The sequence below is a fragment of the Zootoca vivipara genome, chromosome 1, assembly GCF_963506605.1.
Source record: "Zootoca vivipara chromosome 1, rZooViv1.1, whole genome shotgun sequence".
Lineage (NCBI taxonomy): Eukaryota > Metazoa > Chordata > Lepidosauria > Squamata > Lacertidae > Zootoca > Zootoca vivipara.
The window spans coordinates 69,828,448-69,849,878 of record NC_083276.1 but is presented as its reverse complement, the minus strand read 5'-3'; the positions used below and the strand labels follow the sequence as shown (position 1 = coordinate 69,849,878).

The window sequence follows — 21,431 nt, the reverse complement described above, 5'->3', positions numbered from 1 at the left end:
TAACTTTGACAAACACTGAAATAATTTAGAAATAATTTGCTTTAATAGAGCCCATTTTCTACAAGTCCAACAAACCATCCTTAAGATGAATAACCCCGCTTAACAGAGGTCTTATTGTGATGGCAAAGCTTTAAAAAGACAGATTGTTTTTGCAAACGCAGTAAGATTTATGGGTCTGGAAGCTGACAGTCCAAAAGGCAGAGCCTAACAGACAAACCATGATAGAGAATTTTCTCTTTAAATCTTCTGGTCAATATGTACGATTTAATGTATTCAAGTACTATATGTATGCCCTGCTTTTTTTCCCCACACAAAATGAGAGAAATATAAAATACAGATGGGTAAGAGGAGTCCAGTGGAAGGGGCTTTGATCTCCTCTGCAATGTGGCTCTACAGATGAAAGACTAGAACTCTGGGTTATTGAGTAATGGACCAAATGAAGTACTTTGTTACACAACCCACAAGTCACTTAATTATCAGGATACCAGAATGGCCAGGGACTTGCCCTCATGGGTTCCTCGGAGCATTTAGCTGCCTACATGGACAGGAGCACCTTTGGTTTGGGCAGATTATCTCCATGCCTTCATTAACTATGGTTTGTTTCTCTGGTGTGGTTATTTGCTTGGATCATACAGCTTCTATTCATACAAGTACCAATCATTAACATGGAGAGATACCCATCAATTTTGGGATCATAATGGTAGGCACACTTCCAAAGCAGCTTGTCATTTGGGTTTTAGGTGAATTTCTTTTTTAGGGTTAGCATAACTTCAGAAAGGATTGTTGTGTCAACAGTTATTAGCCGTAGTAACTTAACAGAAACTCCAGGTTTCTAAAGTATTATATCTGATGTGGATGATGAAGCAGTCAAACAACAAGCAATGGCTCTCAGCATTATGCTTGTGAGCTGGACCCATATCAGAGACAGAATGCTGGGCTAAATGAAATGTTGGCCTAAGCCAATGAGACCATCCTTATGTTTGTAGGCTGAGAACACAATCCTAGAGGCTAAGTAGCTCTTAGCCATTTATTTGCTGCTCTTAAAGCTGCTGCTTATTTTTTAGTGTTTTTGGCACTCTCTTTTATCTTACTTTGTACTGTATTGATTTTGTGTAAGCTGCCTTGTGTACTTTCTGTAGAAAAGTAGGGTGTGAATTCAGCAACAATTACAAAAATAATATACAAACAATAATTCAAGGAACTCACAGTATTATTCTATGCAAATTTATTCAAATGGAAATTCCACAGTGCTCAGTGGGGCTTATTTTCACATAAATGCACATAGGATTTCAGTCTGTTTCATCTGAAAGAACCACCATAGATTGGCTAATATATTATATTTACTTCTCTTTGTTACCACTCCATGAAATCTTTTATAACTATGAAGAACCTCAACACAATGCCTAAGCATAAAGTTCATTTTTGCATTGAAACCATTCAATCAAGGTGACTGACAGCCCAAACAACTTCTTGTCAACTGACCTTTCGAAATTAAAAAGATGTGAAGAGGCAATCGATTGAATTAATAGAAAGTTCCCTGAATTCAAATAATTTTTTATATTTTTTATAGAAAAAACTTGTTTTGAAAGAACCTTGTATCTCTGTGAAATTAAGACCACATCTTCCGGTGACAAATGATTCTGCCATTTATTTATTTATTTATTTATTACATTACATTTATATCCCATCTTTCCTCTAAGGCAGCCATAGGCAAAATCCGGCCCTCCAGATGTTTGGGACTACAATTCCCATCATCCCTAGCTAATAGGACCAGTGGTCGGGGATGATGGGAATTGTAGTCCCAAACATCTTGAGGGCCAGAGTTTGCCGATGCCTGCTCTAAGGAGCTCAAAGCAGAATACATGACCCATACTTCATTTTGTCCTCACAGCAACCCTATAATGCAGGTTAGGTTGAGAGCTGGCAGTTCTTGCCCATAGAAATCTCATTCTAGAGAAGCCCACCTGACTGCTTCACTGAGTTCATTCTGCAAAGCAGCAATTACCTTCCTCTGCAAGGCAGGATGACGCGTAGTGCCTTGGGCTCCTGCTACTGTTACGGTACGTTGCTAGGCTGGCTTGCTAAACTGCTGCTTTGGTTATTGTGGTTTTAATATTGCAATTGTTTTACAATTGTTTCAACAATATTTATCTTGCCAAATATGAGAGCCCATTTGGACTGACTTGTAGACATTTGTTTAGATAGAGAATGAATAGATAGATAGAGATAGAGCTTACAGAACACTGATTTCCTCTTAGAATACAGAATAGCTTTCATGGTCCTTTCATGTTACAAGACACCATCAAAAGAACACGTTGCCAACAAAGATCCTAAGAATTTTCAGATTGCCTGAGTACAAGGGTGGCTTACCTTAGCAATGATGCGGCACAAGTGAGAGCCTTCCTGGGTAAGACTGAACAAGTTGCTGGTAGCTGACTCAGCAGAATACAGATTATCTGATGTGTCTATTTCTCTCACCAGGTTCTGGGCAACAGACAAGCATAAATTTCATTTACTTCCACATATATGTTTCACATATATGTCCCAGCTCCTGCCAACCTAGCAGTTCAAAAGCACATCAAAGTGCAAGCAGATAAATAGGTACTGCTCCAGCGGGAAGGTAAACAGCGTTTCTGTGCGCTGCTCTGGTTCACCAGAAGCGGCTTAGTCATGCTGGCCACATGATCCGGAAGCTGTACGCCGGCTCCCTTGGCCAATAACACTTTGGTTTTGGAACAGACTTCCGGAACAGACTTCCAGAATGGATTAAGTTTGAGAACCAAGGTACCACTGTATATGAGAACAAGGGAGGCATTCACGGTGAGTTCTGGCACCTCCAAACTGCATTTCCAAACCCCAAAAATGAGAACATCAGTGATGAGTCCCAGGAGACTTCAGAGGCTACATGATACATTCATGGGATGAAAACCAAGCAAATATATTAATACTTCCAAACATTTTCCTTATTGTTACATATAGTTAAAAATATTCACTAACCTTTATTTCATGTGTTAAAGCTAGTTCTATCAATTGGCCAAAATACTGTGCAACTGTGGTTAGAGCATCATTAATGCAAGATTTCATAGACTTTAATATCTGCTCATCTTCAATCTGGATGCACCTGAAAGGAAATGTAAGGAAAATAGTGCAATTGTCCCTGTGGTGCTTTAGCCATCATGTGAACAGAAGCTAAGCCTTAATCAAGATGTGAGACCAAACAGTAGCTCTTAATATTAAGGCACCAGTTTAAGATGATGACCCAAAGCGCCAGTTCACTTCTGTTAAGAAGTAAGCTAAAACACAGAAATTCCCCACTATGTAGAACCACCATTCCTCTACTAACAGAAAAAAATATTGTGTGCATCAGAGCCAACAGATTACAAGCACTAATTGAGAGTCTAAAGTGATCCAGTGATCCATTTATTTCAAACCAATTATAGCACTCGGCAAAACAAACATTTTATATTACCTTTCAGTAACTGTTGTAAGTTCAGAACATTTTTCCACTAGCATTTTTTCATACTGCAGATGAAAGAGAACAGAGATGTGTTGTTTTAGTGTTATAGTTTGTCTTTGCATTATGCATAGCTGCCAAGTTATCCCTTTTTTACAGGGATTTTCCCTTATGCTGAATAGGCTTCCTCACGAGAAAAGCGAAAACTTGGCAGCTATGCATTATGGGAAATGATAGAATTGCATTGCTTTAAACGGAACCAAATGATGAATTTTAATTTAAAGTATTTTTTAAAGTAAATTTAATTGATTGTGGCTTTGAGGGGTGATTTAGAGCAGGAAATCAATGGGGAAAGAAGTAGAAGTTTTAAGGACGCTCCTTCCACCAGCCCCCTGTTTCTCTGCTCTAAGCACCCTCGTCTCAAAGTGGCTTTTCTCTAAAACAGGGGTGGGGAATCTGTGGCTTTCTAGATGCTTCTGGAGGGCACCTTCCATCATCCCTGTCCATAGGCCATACTGGTCAAGGCTGCTGGGATTTGGAGTCCAACAACATATGGAGGGCCACAGACTTCCCCACCCCTGCTCTCAAAAAAGAGGTTGATTAAGCATGTGCATGTAACATTAGTCTGGCATTTAAAGATGCTAACTTGAGAACAATTCTAGGAGGTGGAAATTAAGCTGTACCCAGTCAGCTGGGTTTTGTTTTACACATGATTTTTGCGAGACCGTATTATTCAGAGCAGCAGCAGAAATGGGAGCATACAATTCAGTAGCATAATGAAGAGAGTACATAGAGTGTGTTTTGAATGCAGAAGCTTCCAGGTTCAATCTTTGACATTGCCAATCTGAAACATTCAACTAATGAGCCTTACAAGCAGAAGCCCATGTAACGACTTTGAGTGAACTCAAAGTTGTTGACCTTTTTGGGGGGAGGAAAATCGCTCACCTGTAACAACGATGCAGCGGAAATAACTGCTTTTGTTTCCTGACTCAGGAACATTTGACGCAACGGAGTAATAGAGTGACAGAGGGGGCAGGGCTTTTTGCTCCATTGCTTTTCACTGCTGCCAATCAAGAGGGACTGGTATACAGTAAATATACATTTGGCACCCCCCAGAATACATTTGCCGCCCCCTGGAATTTGGCACCTGGGTGCAACACACCCCTTGCAACCCCAGGTAAAGACAGCCCTGTTTCCAAAATCCAAGAGGATTAATTGGAAGTTTTAATATGTTTAGAATAAGTTTTATTTTTTTATTAAAAAAAACATGCATGTAAAGTTTTCTATGGGGTCTTTATTTTAAAAAACAAACAACATTTATACCAGCATTCTGGATGCTGTCAATTCACAGTAATCCTACCTGATGCATTTCTTCCCAAGAATTCCTCTTGAATGTATTGTATTCATTTATCATTGAACGGACGTGGCAGTTGACTCTTACTGTCATGCTGTGGACCCTCTGCCACCTGTTCTTCTCTAGTTTTTGAACGATCCTGGTTAGCTCAGTGCTTATAATCCAAGCTCTTTTCAGCAACAACTGCAAGTTATCACAAGCGCTGTGTTCTGATGACAGAGAAAATTCACTTTGGGCATCTTCTTCTAGGCTGATTGGTTTCGACTGAAGAATACACATGCATTCACAATCCGTCATGAGCTTCAAGTCTTCCATCCACCGTTGAACAGAGTCTACCTGGATTAAATGCATACTGAAAAGAAGGGTGGGGGAGACACATGAGAATACTACATATTTGTATACTAGCGCCTATCTAGTAAATCTGGCACAGAGCTTCTACGTTTCAGGCACAAGATTCAGGCACAAAAAGTATATTGACGTTCCATGAGGCATGTGAAAATGAAAACCGGCTGAATGCTAGACATTCCAAGGTTGATTTCATAAGCATTAATTTTCTAGATTCTACTGAATATCCATGCAGGCATACAGAGTTTCCAACAGTGGACAGGCAGATGTATTGGTGAGTCAAAATTTAGGGTTTGATAGAGACAGCCATTTCCTGTTTTTTGTCCCCAAGATACTATATACTGCCTCCATTTAGAGATTATATTTTATCCATAATCATGGCTAATAGCCATGATTATGGATAAATAGACCATTTATCTCCGTTTGAGAAGAAGGCAACAGAATCTACTTTGTTCCAGCTAATCCACTTTATGAACCACAGCTACACATGGTTTATAATTTGTCTGCATACATAAACTGCACAGCAATGTCCATTCCTGCAATAGCTGGCATTTGGCTGAATCGTATGTGCCTGTTGAACACAAAATACCCACAAAATTCCTGAAATTATTCTGCATATTATAGGCACATAAAATATGCACACTAGCCATAGATTTCCCATTCATGGTGGCATATGCATCTCTGCTTAAAGGTTTGGTTTTGAGCACCTGCTCCCCATTCCACTCCCCAGCATGTTAGTAGCTTGTTTTCACTGTGATTATTTAACATGCCAGTCACAAATTTATATAAGACTGGTGTCAGATTCTAAACATTTGTTTGGATGTTTCGGGAAGCTTTTAATGTTTGACGGACTATTGTATTTTAATATTCTGTTGGAAGCCGCCCAGAGTGGCTGGGGAAACCCAGCCAGATGGGCGGGGTATAAATAATAAATTGTTGTTGTTATATTATTATTATATTATGTCAGTCACACTGATTTAAGTTTATTACAAGTCTAAGTATGTATAACCAGCATTAGAACCCCAGAGCTATTTCATTTCACAATTTCCCATACAGCAACTCAAATGGACTTGTTCAGTAATTTGGGGGTGTTGAACTAATCTTGTGAACATTGGACACATGTCCAGACCTTATTGTTTGCAGACAACACAAGAATAAACACACTGCCCCATATGCTCAACTAAGAGATGCTGCATTGTCTTTCACTACAGAGGAGACATATAGAGAAGTCTACTGACCTTGCTGTGAGGGGATTATTCACAAATTTGATCTGAAGGTACCTTTGATCTGCAAGCCAAAATTATGACTCTAGGAGGATTCCGTGGGGTGTCCAGCTGCTTTCCTGAGCTGACTCCAAAAGTCACAAGAGTTACCTTAAACTCAATCTATGACCAATATTATTCCTTCTCATGGGTTGTAGTTTTCATGTGCTGTAGTCTTCAAAGCTGTAATTTGATTAGTTATGTTTTGTGCCTGTTGCATTTTCATAGTGTAATAGCCTCTTTCACTCATACTCTTGTTCTCAAGATTCTGATTTGTTTTAGTGGATTCACTTATTTTTCCTGGGTTGCCTCCTGGTTAGCTTTGCCTTGGCAGGAAACATTTCAACTTGCACAAGTCATTTTGCCATTCCCTCTCTAACCAGTTTGACCTTGAGTTACTCCTGAGGATTACTGGGCCTTCCAGAATATAATGGGGTATGGCCGAGAGGTTGGCAGAATTTGGGTGCCCTGGGGTGCACAAGTAAAAACATTTGCCCCTAAAGCAAAGCCTGATGCAACCCCTTCTTAGAATACACACACACACACACACACACACACACACACACACACATTATTCGTTCCAGAGGTCTGTTCTTAAACTGAAACCGTTCTTAACCTGAGGTACCACTTTAGCTAATGGGGGTCTCCCGCTGCTGCCACCCGATTTCTGTCCTCATCCTGAGGTAAAGTTCTTAACCCGAGGTACTACTTCCGGGTTAGCGAAGTCTGAAACCCAAAGTGTTTGTAACCCAAGGTGTTTGTAACCTGAGGTACCACTGTATTAGCCTGGCTACATATAAAACAACCATACTAGTTGTGTTTTATAGTCCAGAGTGGAATCTTAAGAACAGCGGCTACTTTGCCTTTCAAGGTGGTGCACAACATCTCCAAACAAGCTGCAAATATATAGCTCTAAGCATCACTATATTACTTCTTTATTATTCTACATTTATTCCCTGGTTTCAGTTAAAATTAAAATCAATAACTGAACCAGCAGAGAGAAACCTTTACGGGCAGGAAAACAGCTTAACTGATTTTCCTGAGATTAATAGAAGTATTAGAATGGCAATCATTCTGAGCCCTCACTAACAGCTATAGAAATGGCACTGCCCTTACTGTTCCTCTTGAAGTGTGCATGCACACGAAAGCTCATACCAAAATAAAAACTTAGTTGGTCTTTAAGGTGCTACTGAATGTTTTTTTTTATTTTGTTCCTGTTAGAGATGCTCTTGGTTCAGACCCTATTAGATTCCAGAAATTGATGCTGGGAGTGTTGAAAAAAAAGAGGGGGGGTTGAATGCTTTGGCTATATGTCCGGTAGTGCTAGAACTTGAATGAAAACTATAGTTACAAGCCATTTGTCTTAAGCTTGAATTGTTGCTGGGCATGCATCTTTCAGCAAATACAGTATAATTATTGTGATCCAAACATCTAAAAGAGTCTCAGGGTACTATAGTAAGAGTTGTGTGTGTCGGAAATAAGAACTGCCTTGAAGAGCAGGGGACAAGAGAATTAGATTGTGAGCATTCACCTTTCACTTACAAGGTTTAATTCATCTAATAGATTTTATCCTGCCTTTCAGTGTATCTCCACTATCCAATCGTCCAAGGCAGTTCATGAATAGAATCCTGGGTTTGAAATACAAGTGCACATTTATGCAAAAATTAGAGCACAAGCTTTGAAAGTAGAAGGTTCTGGGTTTAATGTTCAGCTTTTTCAGATAGGGATGGGAAAGACTCCTGCCTGAAGAGCAATGATATTCAGTACCAAGCGACATGGACCATTGATCAGATTCGGTATAGGACAGCTTCATAAGCTGATATGAATTCACATCTCTTCAATATTATGTTTTCCAATATTCTATAATGCTGTGGGGTTTGCTTCAAAATGTTTCTCTAAAATACATGAAGAGCAGCATTATAAAAAAGCTATGAGAATTATAAATATCTTAGCATTGTAAGTCTTATAGATAGATAGGTGATAGATAGATAGATAGATAGATAGATAGATAGATAGATAGACAGACTATTGTCATTTGTGTAACTGTCTAGAGAGGTGCTGGTTCATGTGTATCAAACCAGGTTGAACATGTCAATCTTTGACAAAACTGATCATCTCTTTAGTGGGAAGAAAAACTTTCAGAAGAGCAGATGGCTGGTGCTATTAAAGCTGACATTTCGTTGCTGGCAGTGTCAGAAACAATTCTGCTCATCTCCCAGTAGCAAATGCAGAGAGACACCTTTAGTGTGTGCAGTTACTGGTCCAGCCAGGCACACACCATCCTTTCTAGATACAGATGCATTGTATTGTAAAGCCTTCAAAATTTGAGACTTTCCTGTTAATGCCAAGCAGTCCAGTCCAAAACACTTGAGATAATAAAGTAAAATACATGGCCATACAAAGTCAGTCACATTTCAGGTGAAGTAAAGTACTATTGATTTTCAATGTGATGAGCTCCTAAGTATTGTTATTTCTTAGAATGATTTAGGCTAAAACTCTGAACTCACATACTCTTAAAGTATATACAGAGTAGAGTACAAATGAAATAATTGAGACTAATCCACGTGAATGGCTTGAGGACTTGCATTTTTCTTCTATATCGTTTTTACAGCAATTCAGAAAAATACATGAAAAACATAAACAGAGTCACTATGGATTTAAGGCATCCACAGAAAACCAGCTACTTGATCAAAAGCCAGACAGAAGAGCTAGGGTCTTACAACTCAGGATTAGATTTCAATCATTAATCCAGTTGTGTACACAGTCACACTGAAGGTGACTTGAGCAAATGTAATTAGGTGCACAACATCCATCTTGGACTCATGAAGACCTGATTCATAAACCATAATGCTTGGAATTATGACTGATCTCTTCCATTAAAGACAGCAAGGCTTAGTTGGCTTGTGGGTAATAGCTCAGGTTTAATTGGTATGAATCGTGTGCCATAAATTACTTAGAATATGCATGTGATGCATAAGGCAAAGTTGACTCGTCTTCTGTCCTTGGTTACAACCCTACAGTTCTGAAAATCACTTCTCTGAAAAGCTAAGATTCTACATTATTTTGAATGTATCTAAATGCAACATTAGTTGTATTTAGATGTCTCAATAAACCATGGTTATAATGAAGGTTGCAAGCATTGCCTCCCCCGGGTTTGCAATTATTTCTCCTCTTCTGGCTTGTCTACAAGGAATTTGGAAGTTTGGGGTTCCATTTTTCATTAGCATGAGCTTGTCATCTCTTTGCAGCGAAACAAACTATGTTTATTCTTAATGTGTTTGAAACAAGCCAACTTCAAACAATGGCTTGTTTCAATGAACCAGAGTTAAGGTTAACCAAAGTTTAAAGTTTGACTGACATGAGAAGTGAAAGTTTCTGATCTCACAACTTTACTAGAGGAGGGTGGGGAGCATAGTAGCCTGGGAGTGGGGGAGAGGCTAAACTAATTCCCATCACAATAAACCATAATTTATCATGACATCCAAACACAGCCATTCTGTACAGCTAAAGGTGAATCTAGGGTCCTTTCTCAGGTGTGTTCATTCTTTTCAAACCATAATGTTGGGGAATCACAGGGCTCCTGTCCAGTTCATAGAAAAAAGTATGAAAACTTACGTAAAGAGAGCTCTGCATACTCTCTCTCTCCCTCTCTCTGACCTAAATTAACTATGGAGAACTATGAGAAACACACATAGTTCAAAATGAAAAACACTCTGCTCTATTCTTGATGTGTGTTTTTTAAAGCCACAAATATCTGTGACAAACATGGTTTAATCACATTTGACCATATGCCCTAACCAAAATTACATGCTTTGCCAACAGCCTAAAATAATGCTTACAGAGCACTACAGGAGCCAGTGGGAAAGTCTTCCAAATCTGGGGTGAGTAACAGACAGCCCAAACCTACATTAATTCACAGTATGGACCCTCTTAAATGTGTCTACACATTTACCTTTGCATTTTAACTATGCACACACATCAATAATTATTTGCATAGCAGGCAACTAATTAAAGAAATGTAAGAAATTATAGTCATCCTGTCCAGCAGAAATTATAGAAAATGAATTGTCTTGAGACAGGTCATTTAAGCAAAACCAAACAAATCCCTTCTGATTATTCAATCCATTTTATATATATACTGTATATATGCCACCATAAGGCCATTTCAGTTGAGGACCACTTTATGCCACACATCATGCTCTGCTTCATTTGCCTTTTATAACCCATAAGCATCCTATACTGGAGTATTTTGTGAGTAGAATTTATGCAAGTGATCAGAATCTAGCAGGTGCTCACCACCTGCATCCGAACTGTGCTCCCAAAATGTTTGTGTGAGAGCATAGTGGTGCTGTTTCCTTGCTGTAGGATCCTATGATCCAACATAGGATCAGATAAAAGGGGGAAAGCAGCCATTTCGCACCCTAGAAAACAGTGGAGGTCCACAGAGATGGGGCATGCAGCAGTTACTTGTGAGGAAAGCAAATTTACACCATAAACACTGAATCCATTTTCCTACTGCAGGTGAGAGCAGTAGAAATGCCACCGTCCGCAATGACTGTCAACAATGGTAGATCGGTGATCTACAGGTGATATTTAATGCTGTTAGAAGAAGTGTGTGCTACATAGCTGCCAAGTTATCCCTTTTTTACAGGGATTTTCCCTTATGCTGAATAGGCTTCCTCGCGAGAAAAGTGAAAACTTGGCAGCTATGGTGTGCTAGCTTTGAAAGAATTAGGTCCAAGATGGGTAGATGGACAGAAGCTGTCTCTGAAACACGTATTCTGAGACATTTCAGCTCATCATTACAAACTAGAAGAGAATATGGATTCATTTCAGTGGCACGTTAAATGTCATTTCAGTTGGGGCCATTTTTTACCCAAAAAAATCCATATAAAAGAATGCATAATAAATGAATGAAAATGAGGGCTAATGGATTGTTGCTAGCACTACACAGAAAAGCAATCTTTTTTGAAGGAGAAGCACTCCTCAGAGGACATGTTTAACAAGTAGTCATTCTGATAAGTGTTCACGGTGGTTAGACTATGCTTAGTTTTTCTTGAGCGTGCATCCCGATTGGTGTTTGGGGAGGTCATGTGACAAAGATATTTAATGCTGTATTGTTTTAATATTCGATTGGGAGCCGGCCAGAGTGGCTGGGGAGACTCAGCCAGATGGGCGGGGTACAAATAATAAATTATTATTAAAATTATTATTATTATAAACAGCACTCATCCCAATCTGCAATGTTTATACATTTCCCCGCCAAATTAATTTCTTCATCCCACACTTTTCAGTACAGATTGGTGCAGTGTAGATCAGGGTGGGTTTTTTTGCTCACCTTCCAGCACCTCCCAGGTAGGCGCCATTGCCATTCCAAGAGAAAAAGGGAGAAGTTCATTGTGAACTCCAGCATTGTGAACTCCAGCAGTCCAGTCAGTGCATCCGCACCATGTCATTCTCCACATCGACTTGCCCCTCTTGTCCCACAAGCAGCACCAACAACACACCTGCCACAAAGCCAGTGTTGGGACACCGCTCCACTTCTGGAGATATGGGGACAAAGAGCTGGGAAGGGAGGGCAAAGCCATGGAAGGCTTTGAAGGTAAATACGAGGAGTCTGTGCTCCATTCAGGGTCAGGCAGGAAACTAATGTGGGGATTTCAGGAAGGGTGCCATCGTCTGTGTGATGAGAATGGTAAGGCATTAACCTTGGAACTTTGTCAGTTTGCGCTAATTCTATTAAAAGCATAACACATTAAAGTTACCACTGTTAGCATCTCAGAATATATACAACAGTATGGCATATTGACAAAAAGGCCATTTATCCCGACGTAACAATGGGGGGAAATAGCTACATATAAAAGCAGCAGTAAAAATAATTCAGGAGAAAAGCACATATACTTCTGCTGGCCAAAGGTATTCTAGCTTAGGTAATTGAAAAGATATATATATATCACCCTACCTATGAATAACTGTGACTGGCCATACAGTAGCTTGTGCCTGCACCCTTTGCCAAGCCAGCTTTGTGATGGGTGTTTTCTGCAATCCTGATTTTAAAAATCAACTAAATATTAAGTGCATGGATGGAATAATGCCCATGAATTAATGTCACCAGCAGCAACAAATGCTAAATTGGTTGTGCTAAGTTGCATCAAAAGAGTGTTTTTCACTAACCCACTTCGTGCTCAGCCTCAGATGCTCAGCCGTTGGGTACAACAATGATTCCTTTGGAAGCCTACTATAACCTACGGTACAGTTTTCAGTCACAGCAGCATCCTACCCACCCAGCTGATCTGGAGCAATGCAGGATTACGTAGCTGACAGCAGAGCTAATTTGGGTTCCCATTCCTAAATTGGTTGAAGGATGAAAGTTCCACACACAGAGAGGCACACACCTCTTCTGCACTATTATATTAACTGGCTTCAAGATGGGCTTCATATAACTTGACTTTTTTCACTCTGTATGAGTTAGGTCACAACAGACAGATTATGTGTAAGTTACAAAAGAGCAGTGGTAGGGAGCCTCTGACCTGCAGGCCTAATTAGGTTTTGCCAGACCTACCCATTTGGCCTATGAGGCTGTTCTGACCAAGTGTCACCCACCTGGGACATGAATGGCGCTGTGGTCTAAACCACTGAGCCTCTTGGGCTTGCTGATTGGAAGGTCAGCAGTTTGAATCCCCGCGATGGGGTGAGCTCCCGTTGCTATGTCCCACCTCCTGCCAACCTAGCAGTTCAAAAACAAGTCAGTGCAAGTAGATAAATAGGTACCACTGTGGCGGGAAGGTAAATGGCATTTCTGTGCACTCTGGTGTTCCGTTGCGCCAGAAGAAGTTTAGTCATGCTGGCCCCATGACCCAGAAAGCTGTCTGTGGACAAACGCCGGCTCCCTCAGCCCAAAAGCAAGATGAGCGTCACACCCCATAGTCACCTTTGACTGGACTTAACCATCCAGGGGTCCTTTACCTTTTTTCTGACCAAGCCTCACCCACCTGCCACACACACTGCAGGTGTGGTGCAGGTAAAGGTGTGGCGGTGCCAGAAAGGCAAGACATGGAGGACAGTGGTGAACATTTTGAGGGACTGCAGTTGTGAGGGGATTGTTACTCAAACCAACCTACTCAGGTTGGTGGACTAGGGATCTCCTCTTTGGCCTAATTGCCTCTTTTCTTCTTTCCAGGGTGTGAGGTGCCCAATGGCTCTGTGGTGGTAAAAATGGCATTTGACTCCAGAAACTCACCTATATTTCCAAAAAATTTACTAGTGTGTCTGTAAATTTATGCAAAATGTTAACTGATGGCATTGGGTCATTTCTCTCAGTGTCTCGCTTTTCCAGTCTTCAGTTCAATAGTATCACTGATACCCAGTGTGGTGTAGTGGTTAAGAGTGGTAGACTTGTAATCTGGGGAACCGGATTCGCATCTCTGCTCCTCCACATGCAGCTGCTGGGTGACCTTGGGCTAGTCACACTTCTCTGAAGTCTCTCAGCCCCACCCACCTCACAGAGTGTTTGTCGTGGGGGAGGAGGGGAAAGGAGATTGTTAGCCGCTTTGAGACTCCTTCGGGTAGTGATAAAGCGGGATATCAAATCCAAACTCTTCATCAATTTTTAAAAAAACTGAAAATTAAAATTCATCAGCATTTTAGTGCAAATTTTCCTAAAATTTCACCTAATATACACATTTTAAGCAAATATACCAAATGCAATGCACATATATATTTCACATTTACATCCATTTGTATCCACAGTTTTTTGGGAACTATATCAAAAATTTCAGAGTTTTATTGGTGCCTGAAGCACATCATTGTTAAACCTGCAGATGTTAGAAGAAAGAATGTCTGTCTGTGTAATTCCTTATAACTGACATAGGATGCTATTAAAATTAAGTTTTGTAGGAAATTATTGTTGATTTCACTCCACTGGCATCAATTGTATTGATCATCACAATTGTACGGATGCATATTAGATGCAGCAGTACAGAGTTAATTTTTCTTGAATAAATCTTCATTGTCACCAGTGGTGACAAATTTATAAGTTATGAGTATGCACTTATTATTAAAAAGCCTGGATATCTACAGGGTTAATGAAGTGTTGCACCAACACTTCGGAGTATCTGATGATTAAGAAGTCCAGAGTTGTTGACAGAATATTTATTCAGTTGATTGGTATATCATCTAAAAACATGGTCAAAACAAAAAAAGAAGAAGCAATTAAAAGGCATGCATGAGGGGCCCCAATTCCAGAATGAAACCCATCTGGAAGCATCCAAAAGAGAATAAGGTTTAGACTGCATTGTGATTAAAGCAATCATACTCCTGTTGAGTATCTTCTACCTGCTTCCTGTATTTGTGCAATCATACAGAACCATTTCATTCATAGGAGCAATACTTTCACATACTTCCATCATGAATACTTTGTGTAAATGTTGGTGCAGCTATTTTACTGGGATTTCATTCAAAGGAAAAGAATACAAATAGTCTTGCCATGATACGCTTGTTGCAAACCAATTTTTCTAACCCTGGAGCATAGTTTACAGGAAGAGTCCAGAAGTCTTTTATTTATTTATTTATTTTTAAGTGTGATTTTTTTCCCAAATCTGCCATGGAGAGGCTTACGTCAGAGAGAAGCTACAAGTCAGAGTCAGCAGTTCAGCAGGTTCATCTTTGAATTCTTTCCGCACTCTTGGGTGAACGCCAAGCGGTCCAGGTGACTTATTGCTGTTTAATCTATTAGCTACATCGAAACATTTCTTCCACCGAAATGTTAATGTGTGACAGCTTTTCGGATAGGCTACCACAAGACAATAAATAATTCAGGGGTGGGTATTTCTCCAGTATCCTCTGCCCAAGGAGGATAGACAGATGTGGAAAATTCATTAACCTTTTACACAGCAGTTTTCATGATCCAAGAGCTTGCCACTTATAGTGGCCCAGTTATCCTTCAAAATACCTGAGAAGCTTCACTGCCCTTATACCTAAAATACCGATGTTGCAGTAGCACAACTTGTCTAAACGGTTCTTTTGCAAGCAAAGCTCTGGACCCCTCCTTTGCGAGGGTAAATTTTCCCTTTACAATGTCCTTCCTTTGTTTCTTGATGTCACCATTCCCTGGAAATACAAGGTAGAATCCAACAGAATCCAGGCCAGAATTGGGGGGGGGCCCCGCAGGGGACTGTGGGAATGAGGAATAATGAGAGGCCCGAGACATTTTGGCACCTGAGACAAGCCACCAATTGGTCCTCACCCCAATCTCACCCTTCTGGGGAAGAAGGGATGAGTGAATATCTACTACCTCAGAAACAAGAGAGGAATAAAGATCCACTGTACATTGGGATTTGCTGTCTCTGTGGATCCTGCCACCTAAGGTGGTGCCCTCATCTAACCTTATAGGTGGGCTGGTCCTTCCCTTTTTGCTGATGGATGCCTTTTTGTCAATGGGACGAAACCCACTGAATTCTACCTACAAGACCAATTATAATTATTCCTCTCCAACATCCACTAACCAGGTGCCTTCACTGACTGATATATCCACCTAACTACATACGCAATGTAAGCCATATAACACCAGAGAACTAGTCTCATGAAAGCCTGCAGTTTAACTTCTGCTAACAGTACTCATTTGTCAAGTCACATGGCTCCATAGCTGGATGAATAAGCTAATCACATAAGTTTTGAAATGCATGAATCAGCTGGAAAAACCCACCCCAAACCCACCCAAAACACCAATACTTTGCTAACCCTGATCTTACCAACACTTGCAATTTTATCCAGTCTGTTGTGACATCATGTTTCGAAAGCCTAAATCTCAAAAGGAATCGAAATTATGGAAACTCAGAGAATGAGAGGAGGTGTCTAAACAGGTAGCACCAAATAGATTGTTAACTGATTCAAGAATATGAAGTCACCCTACTCATTTCTTGTCACTGAATGAGAATGAAGCTCGCTCACTTCCCAGTGAATTTCTAAATACAAATTAGGCACTCAGTATTCCAAGGCATTAAAAAATGAACAATGTTTTCCAGAAAGAGAACACACAGAACAAATAAGCCACTTGTTGCTTTGCGCTCAAATAAAGTTCTGTATTATTATACATGAAAACAATCTTTGGGGTTAGAAAACTGAAACAGCAGTGGATGCTATTGTCTTTGCCACAATAGCAATATCATCCTCTCAGGCTTGAGGATGTAACCCCTGACACTAAATATTAACAAGCAGGTAGTTTTTCTTCAGGAGCCAATTTGCAATAGAAAATAAACATTAGAATAAAAATATTGCTCCAAATATATATGTCTCCCTGTTTTACTCTAAGTAAATACAGTATGCACATTTAAAATATCTAGATTCCCCCCCCTAGAGTATAAAAATTTCTGTATTATCTTGCCCTTTTTGTAGAAACAAAGAGAGAGACTTTCTGGCCCATTAAATTGTAAATTAGAAGTCTACAGGCCTGCCAACAAATAAATAAGCAAATCAACTGGCTGGGGTTACAATTAATGTGTGAAACTCAGGAGCTTTACACCTCAGATGTGAACATAATAGCAGCAAAAATCCAGCCCTTAAAACTCAAAATATCAAACTAAAAACAGCAGCAAAACCAACAATCATCTCTTCATGCTCTGTTTCTTCCTGTGAGATATTATAGTTGGCTAATGTTTTCTAATATTGCTTCCTGTCCTGAACCCTGCGGGGAGAATGCACACACACGGCTGTATTAATGAGTAAAACGATCAAAGCATTTAAAGAGCTTGGAAGAGCTGGTTTTCACATCTAACAATCTGAAAAGTGAACTAGCCCAGCCAGCTTCCAAAAAAGAAAATGTCTGTACTGTTGTCCTTTCTGCTCTCTAGCCCCTTAAGTGAACCAGCTTCCCCTGACCAAGTGACACATTGTACAAGATTTGCTTCCAATTTGTCTAACACCTTCGCTTAAAATGATGGCGGGTCCAAATGTTTAGACTCAAAACCACAGAAGTACATAATCTCATACAGTCACAACATCCTGATATCAGAATATAATACATAGGCTGTCAGGATACACAGAACTGATGGTTTTGCCTGGACTTCAGTGCTTCCTGACAGACTTTTGTCTTGCGAGGGTGTATTTTTAATGAGAGTAGGAAGCTACTTTTGAAAGGTGAGCACCTTCTGGAGAAAAGCAATAAGAAGAATCCAAAAGAACTCAGGACTCCAGACACCTGCCATTTTTTTTGGCACCCTCAGTTTACAAGCAGTTTGACTTTAAGTCTGTGGAAGCAGTGAGAAGGCTGGTATGTAGAAAAACTTTGGGGCTTGGCTATTGTAACAGGGATTCTCTTCAACGGCAGAAAAAGAGCAGGAGGAGAGACCTGTCGTTTAGGATCTTCCATGAGTTTTGTTTTGCTAATAATTAGCTCCAGTGAGTTGCTCTAAAGATGATGGGGGTGTTGGTTTGGGATACCTGTCCCCTCAAGACAATTCCCTGATGTAACACAAGCCCCTACCCTGACACTGAGAAAAACAGCATCAGAGTGTCACACAAACTCAGATAGATTCTGTGTGGTTATAGCAGTGGCAGGGCGGCAAGGTGGGATGGTTAGGCTAGACTCCATTATGTCTTCGTGATCAGAAGTAGAAAGGTTGAGCTTCTGACATTTCAACCTTGATGATAATGGGTAAATCCACAAATGAGTATAACTTTTTACATTGTTGAAGGGAATTTGCTAATTTGCATGCCAAGAGCCCGCAACCCACAGTTCCCTAGTGGCTAACAAACACACGGACACAAGCATTTAGGTTTATGGCTTTAAATAGGCCACAACTTTATTGGTTACAGATGTGAGCGGTTTGGCTTAGGCATTGGGTGAAGCCAGGCTATATCTCGACTCCCACCCATCTGCAGGGAGTCCATCTAAGGGTAAGCCACCAATAGGGGGAGCCCTATGATTTACATCAAATAGGGGCAACCCAAGAGGTCCCCATTGGGATCATGGCATGGCCCTAGCCCACGTCCGGGCATAGGACAGGATCCACACCCATGGATCCCTTTAACAAGATACTCTTAATGAGAGTCAGAAAAACTGTTAGCATGGCAATTGAAAAAAAAAGCGAACAAAGAAATTTCTCATGGATTCAAATTGCCAACCTTCTGATCGGCAAGCCCAAGATGCTTAGTGGTTTAGACCACAGCACCACCCACTCCTGGAACAGAAATGAATATGGCCATGCAGCAGAGTGATTTGAGATTACCTGTTCCATCTCAAGAGAACAGGATATTCAGTGATTATATTTGTAAGTATAAGTATATCAGTACAGTCAAAACAAAATAAATAATTTCCTTCCAGTAGCACCTTAGAGACCAACTAAGTTTGTCATTGGTATGAGCTTTCGTGTGCATGCACACTTCTTCAGATACACATCTCACCCCTTGCTTTTCCTGTGGGACCAATCATAAACAGTCGTAAATTCTTCCTGTAAGACCAAATGCAGCCAGAAACAGTCCGGCCCCTCTCCACCCTCTCACTATATGTGGGGATCTGGTGACTTCTGTTTCAGTGTATCTGAAGAAGTGTGCATGCACACGAAAGCTCATACCAATGACAAACTTAGTTGGTCTCTAAGGTGCTACTGGAAGGAATTCTTTTATTTTGTTTTGGCTATACCAGACCAACACGGCTACCTACCTTGTAACTTTCTCAGCTTAAAGGTCTATATCAGGCATCCCCAAACTTTGGCCCTCCAGATGTTTTAGACTACAATTCCCATCATCCATGACCACTGGTCCTGTTAGCTAGGGATCATGAGAGTTGTAGGCCAAAACATCTGGAGGGCCACAGTTTGGGGATGCCCAAAACAGAAGACAAGAAGCATTTCTTTGTCATTACAAAATCCTATGCATTTCTTGCTACACCACTCCTCTTCATATAGGCTAATATACACAACAGAAACGACAATGTAATCTTGTGCCTCATTAATAGGAGAAAACATGCATAGGATCACAGTCTGAAAGACCGAATAGATACCAAATACTTAACAGACACCAAATAATTTGCTGAGGCAAAAATAATAATAATTAAAAAATGGGTCAGTAACATACTAGGCCACTAGCCTGTTTGTCAGAAGCTAAGAGCAAATTCACTGACAGAGCTGTGAAGTCGTTCTGCCAGTTCTCTTTTTATCTTGCTTGTTAGATGTGACTGAACAATTGGTTTTTAAGATCTGCTCCTCCATCTCGAGAAAGCAAAGAAGCAAATTAAGGCAATTAAATGAGGAGGTAAATGGGAATGAAGGACAACAAATAAGACAGAAATCTGAGTGTGTGGTGGCAAGCAGCTTCAGAATGAGTAATTTTCTAGGAAGAAGTTATTTGCAAAGAAAAAGTGCACACATTGAAAATATATATAATATGAACAATTGTCCACTGATTTGACAGATTAACTAGTGAAAAGAAGCTCAGTGAGCTGGCTAGATGATGGGGAGAAGGATGTAGTCAATAATAAGGCATGGATCATGGATTTAAAAGGTCCACACATTATATTTTTCACACTCGGCTCAGATTCTGGTCAGATTCAGCCTCTCTAACTAACTTTGTAAAAAAAAAATCAAGAATATTATAAACATTTCAATATATTGTTTATTTATTTCATAAAATCTATACACCGCTAGATTGTAAAAAACAACAAGAAGAAGAACTTCAAAGTGGTTTACAACAAAATGATAAAACAATAGAATTATCAATAATAATAATTAAAAACAATAATTTTAAAATGTTCAAAAAGGGTCAATGCTGAATGCTGCAGGGAGGCAAGGTAGCTCATCTAAAACCATCCAGTGACATAAGCAAATGTACAATTAGATTCCCAAATCCCATTATCAGATTCATAGAAAAACAGTTTCATCAACCCACAAGGCTACCAGCAATATGTACCCTGTTTCTCATATTTTAAGGCATCCCCATAAAATAAGCCATAGCAGGATTTTTAAGCATTCAAGGAATATAAGCCATACCCCGAAAATAAGACATAGTGATAGGAGCAGCAGCAATGCCAGCCGCGGCAGGAGGAGGAGGAAAAAAATAAGACATCCCTTGAAAATAAGCCATAGTGTGTTTTTTTGAGGAAAAAATAAATATAAGACGTGTCTTATAATATGAGAAACACGGTAATCAAGGAGTTTCTCTTTAGAGGTAAGCGTCCCATGCACATATAGAAAAAAAATCTAGTCTCATGACGTTTAGATATCAGCTTAAAACATTTCTGGCTACCAGGACACTTAAGGACTTCAATTTGTACCACTGTTTTAATGAGGGTGGTAGTTTTAATGTGTATCATTTTAAGCTTTCATCATACACCTCTTTAAGAATCTGTACTGAAAACCAGATAGAGCTCTCTTCAGGAAGTCAATAAGGTACACAGGCGTATAAAAATGCTTCAGGGTTTTAACAGCAAATAAGAAGATGAAGCACAATAGAAGTCTTTGCAAGGGTCATGCTAGAATTTGTATTCATGACCAAACAGTCCCAAACAAAGCATTTAATAGACAACAAAGCCAGAAGCATCTGTGTCAGGTAAGTGCGTCATCATCAATATTCAACACAAACCAATAATGAGAAATCCCACGCAAAGCACAACCCCATGCAAATGGGTTAATAACTCAGTGGCAAAACACTGTTCTTAAAATAGCACTCAGGGGAAGAAAACAAATATGGGTGTTCACATTTAAACACCTGTTCAACTTCCGGAGATTTCCGGAAAGATGTCAACAATCTGAAGCAGACCTGAAAGAAATTTGAAGCGAGGAGAAATTATACGCAACATAAAAATAGTTACCAGGGTCAGTTTGAAACTGATGGGGTGCTTCCAGACAAGGGCTTAATTTGTCAATAGGTATTGCAAGTGAGTTGTTGACAATGGTGTTGGGTTGGGTTGTTTTTGTATACTGCCAGATTCCACCACCCCACCCCAAAAAAAGGGAAATCCAAATTAAATTTGGAGGGGGGAAATACAAGCTGGCATTTTGATGCTAATTATGTTGTGCAAAAA

At 40.0% G+C, this 21,431-nt stretch overlaps 1 protein-coding gene across 1 annotated transcript in view; it reads right to left on the bottom strand.

Moving 5' to 3' along the window:
• Positions 1–21,431, bottom strand: part of INSC (INSC spindle orientation adaptor protein) — a 125,475-nt gene that overhangs the window by 51,317 nt on the left and 52,727 nt on the right. The window contains exons 3-6 of the mRNA XM_035119885.2: positions 4,815–5,160; positions 3,470–3,522; positions 2,998–3,121; positions 2,371–2,484 (exon numbers count right to left, since the gene is read on the bottom strand). Coding sequence (XP_034975776.2) covers positions 2,371–2,484; positions 2,998–3,121; positions 3,470–3,522; positions 4,815–5,160 — 637 coding nt within the window. The remainder of the gene's footprint in view (positions 1–2,370; positions 2,485–2,997; positions 3,122–3,469; positions 3,523–4,814; positions 5,161–21,431) is intronic.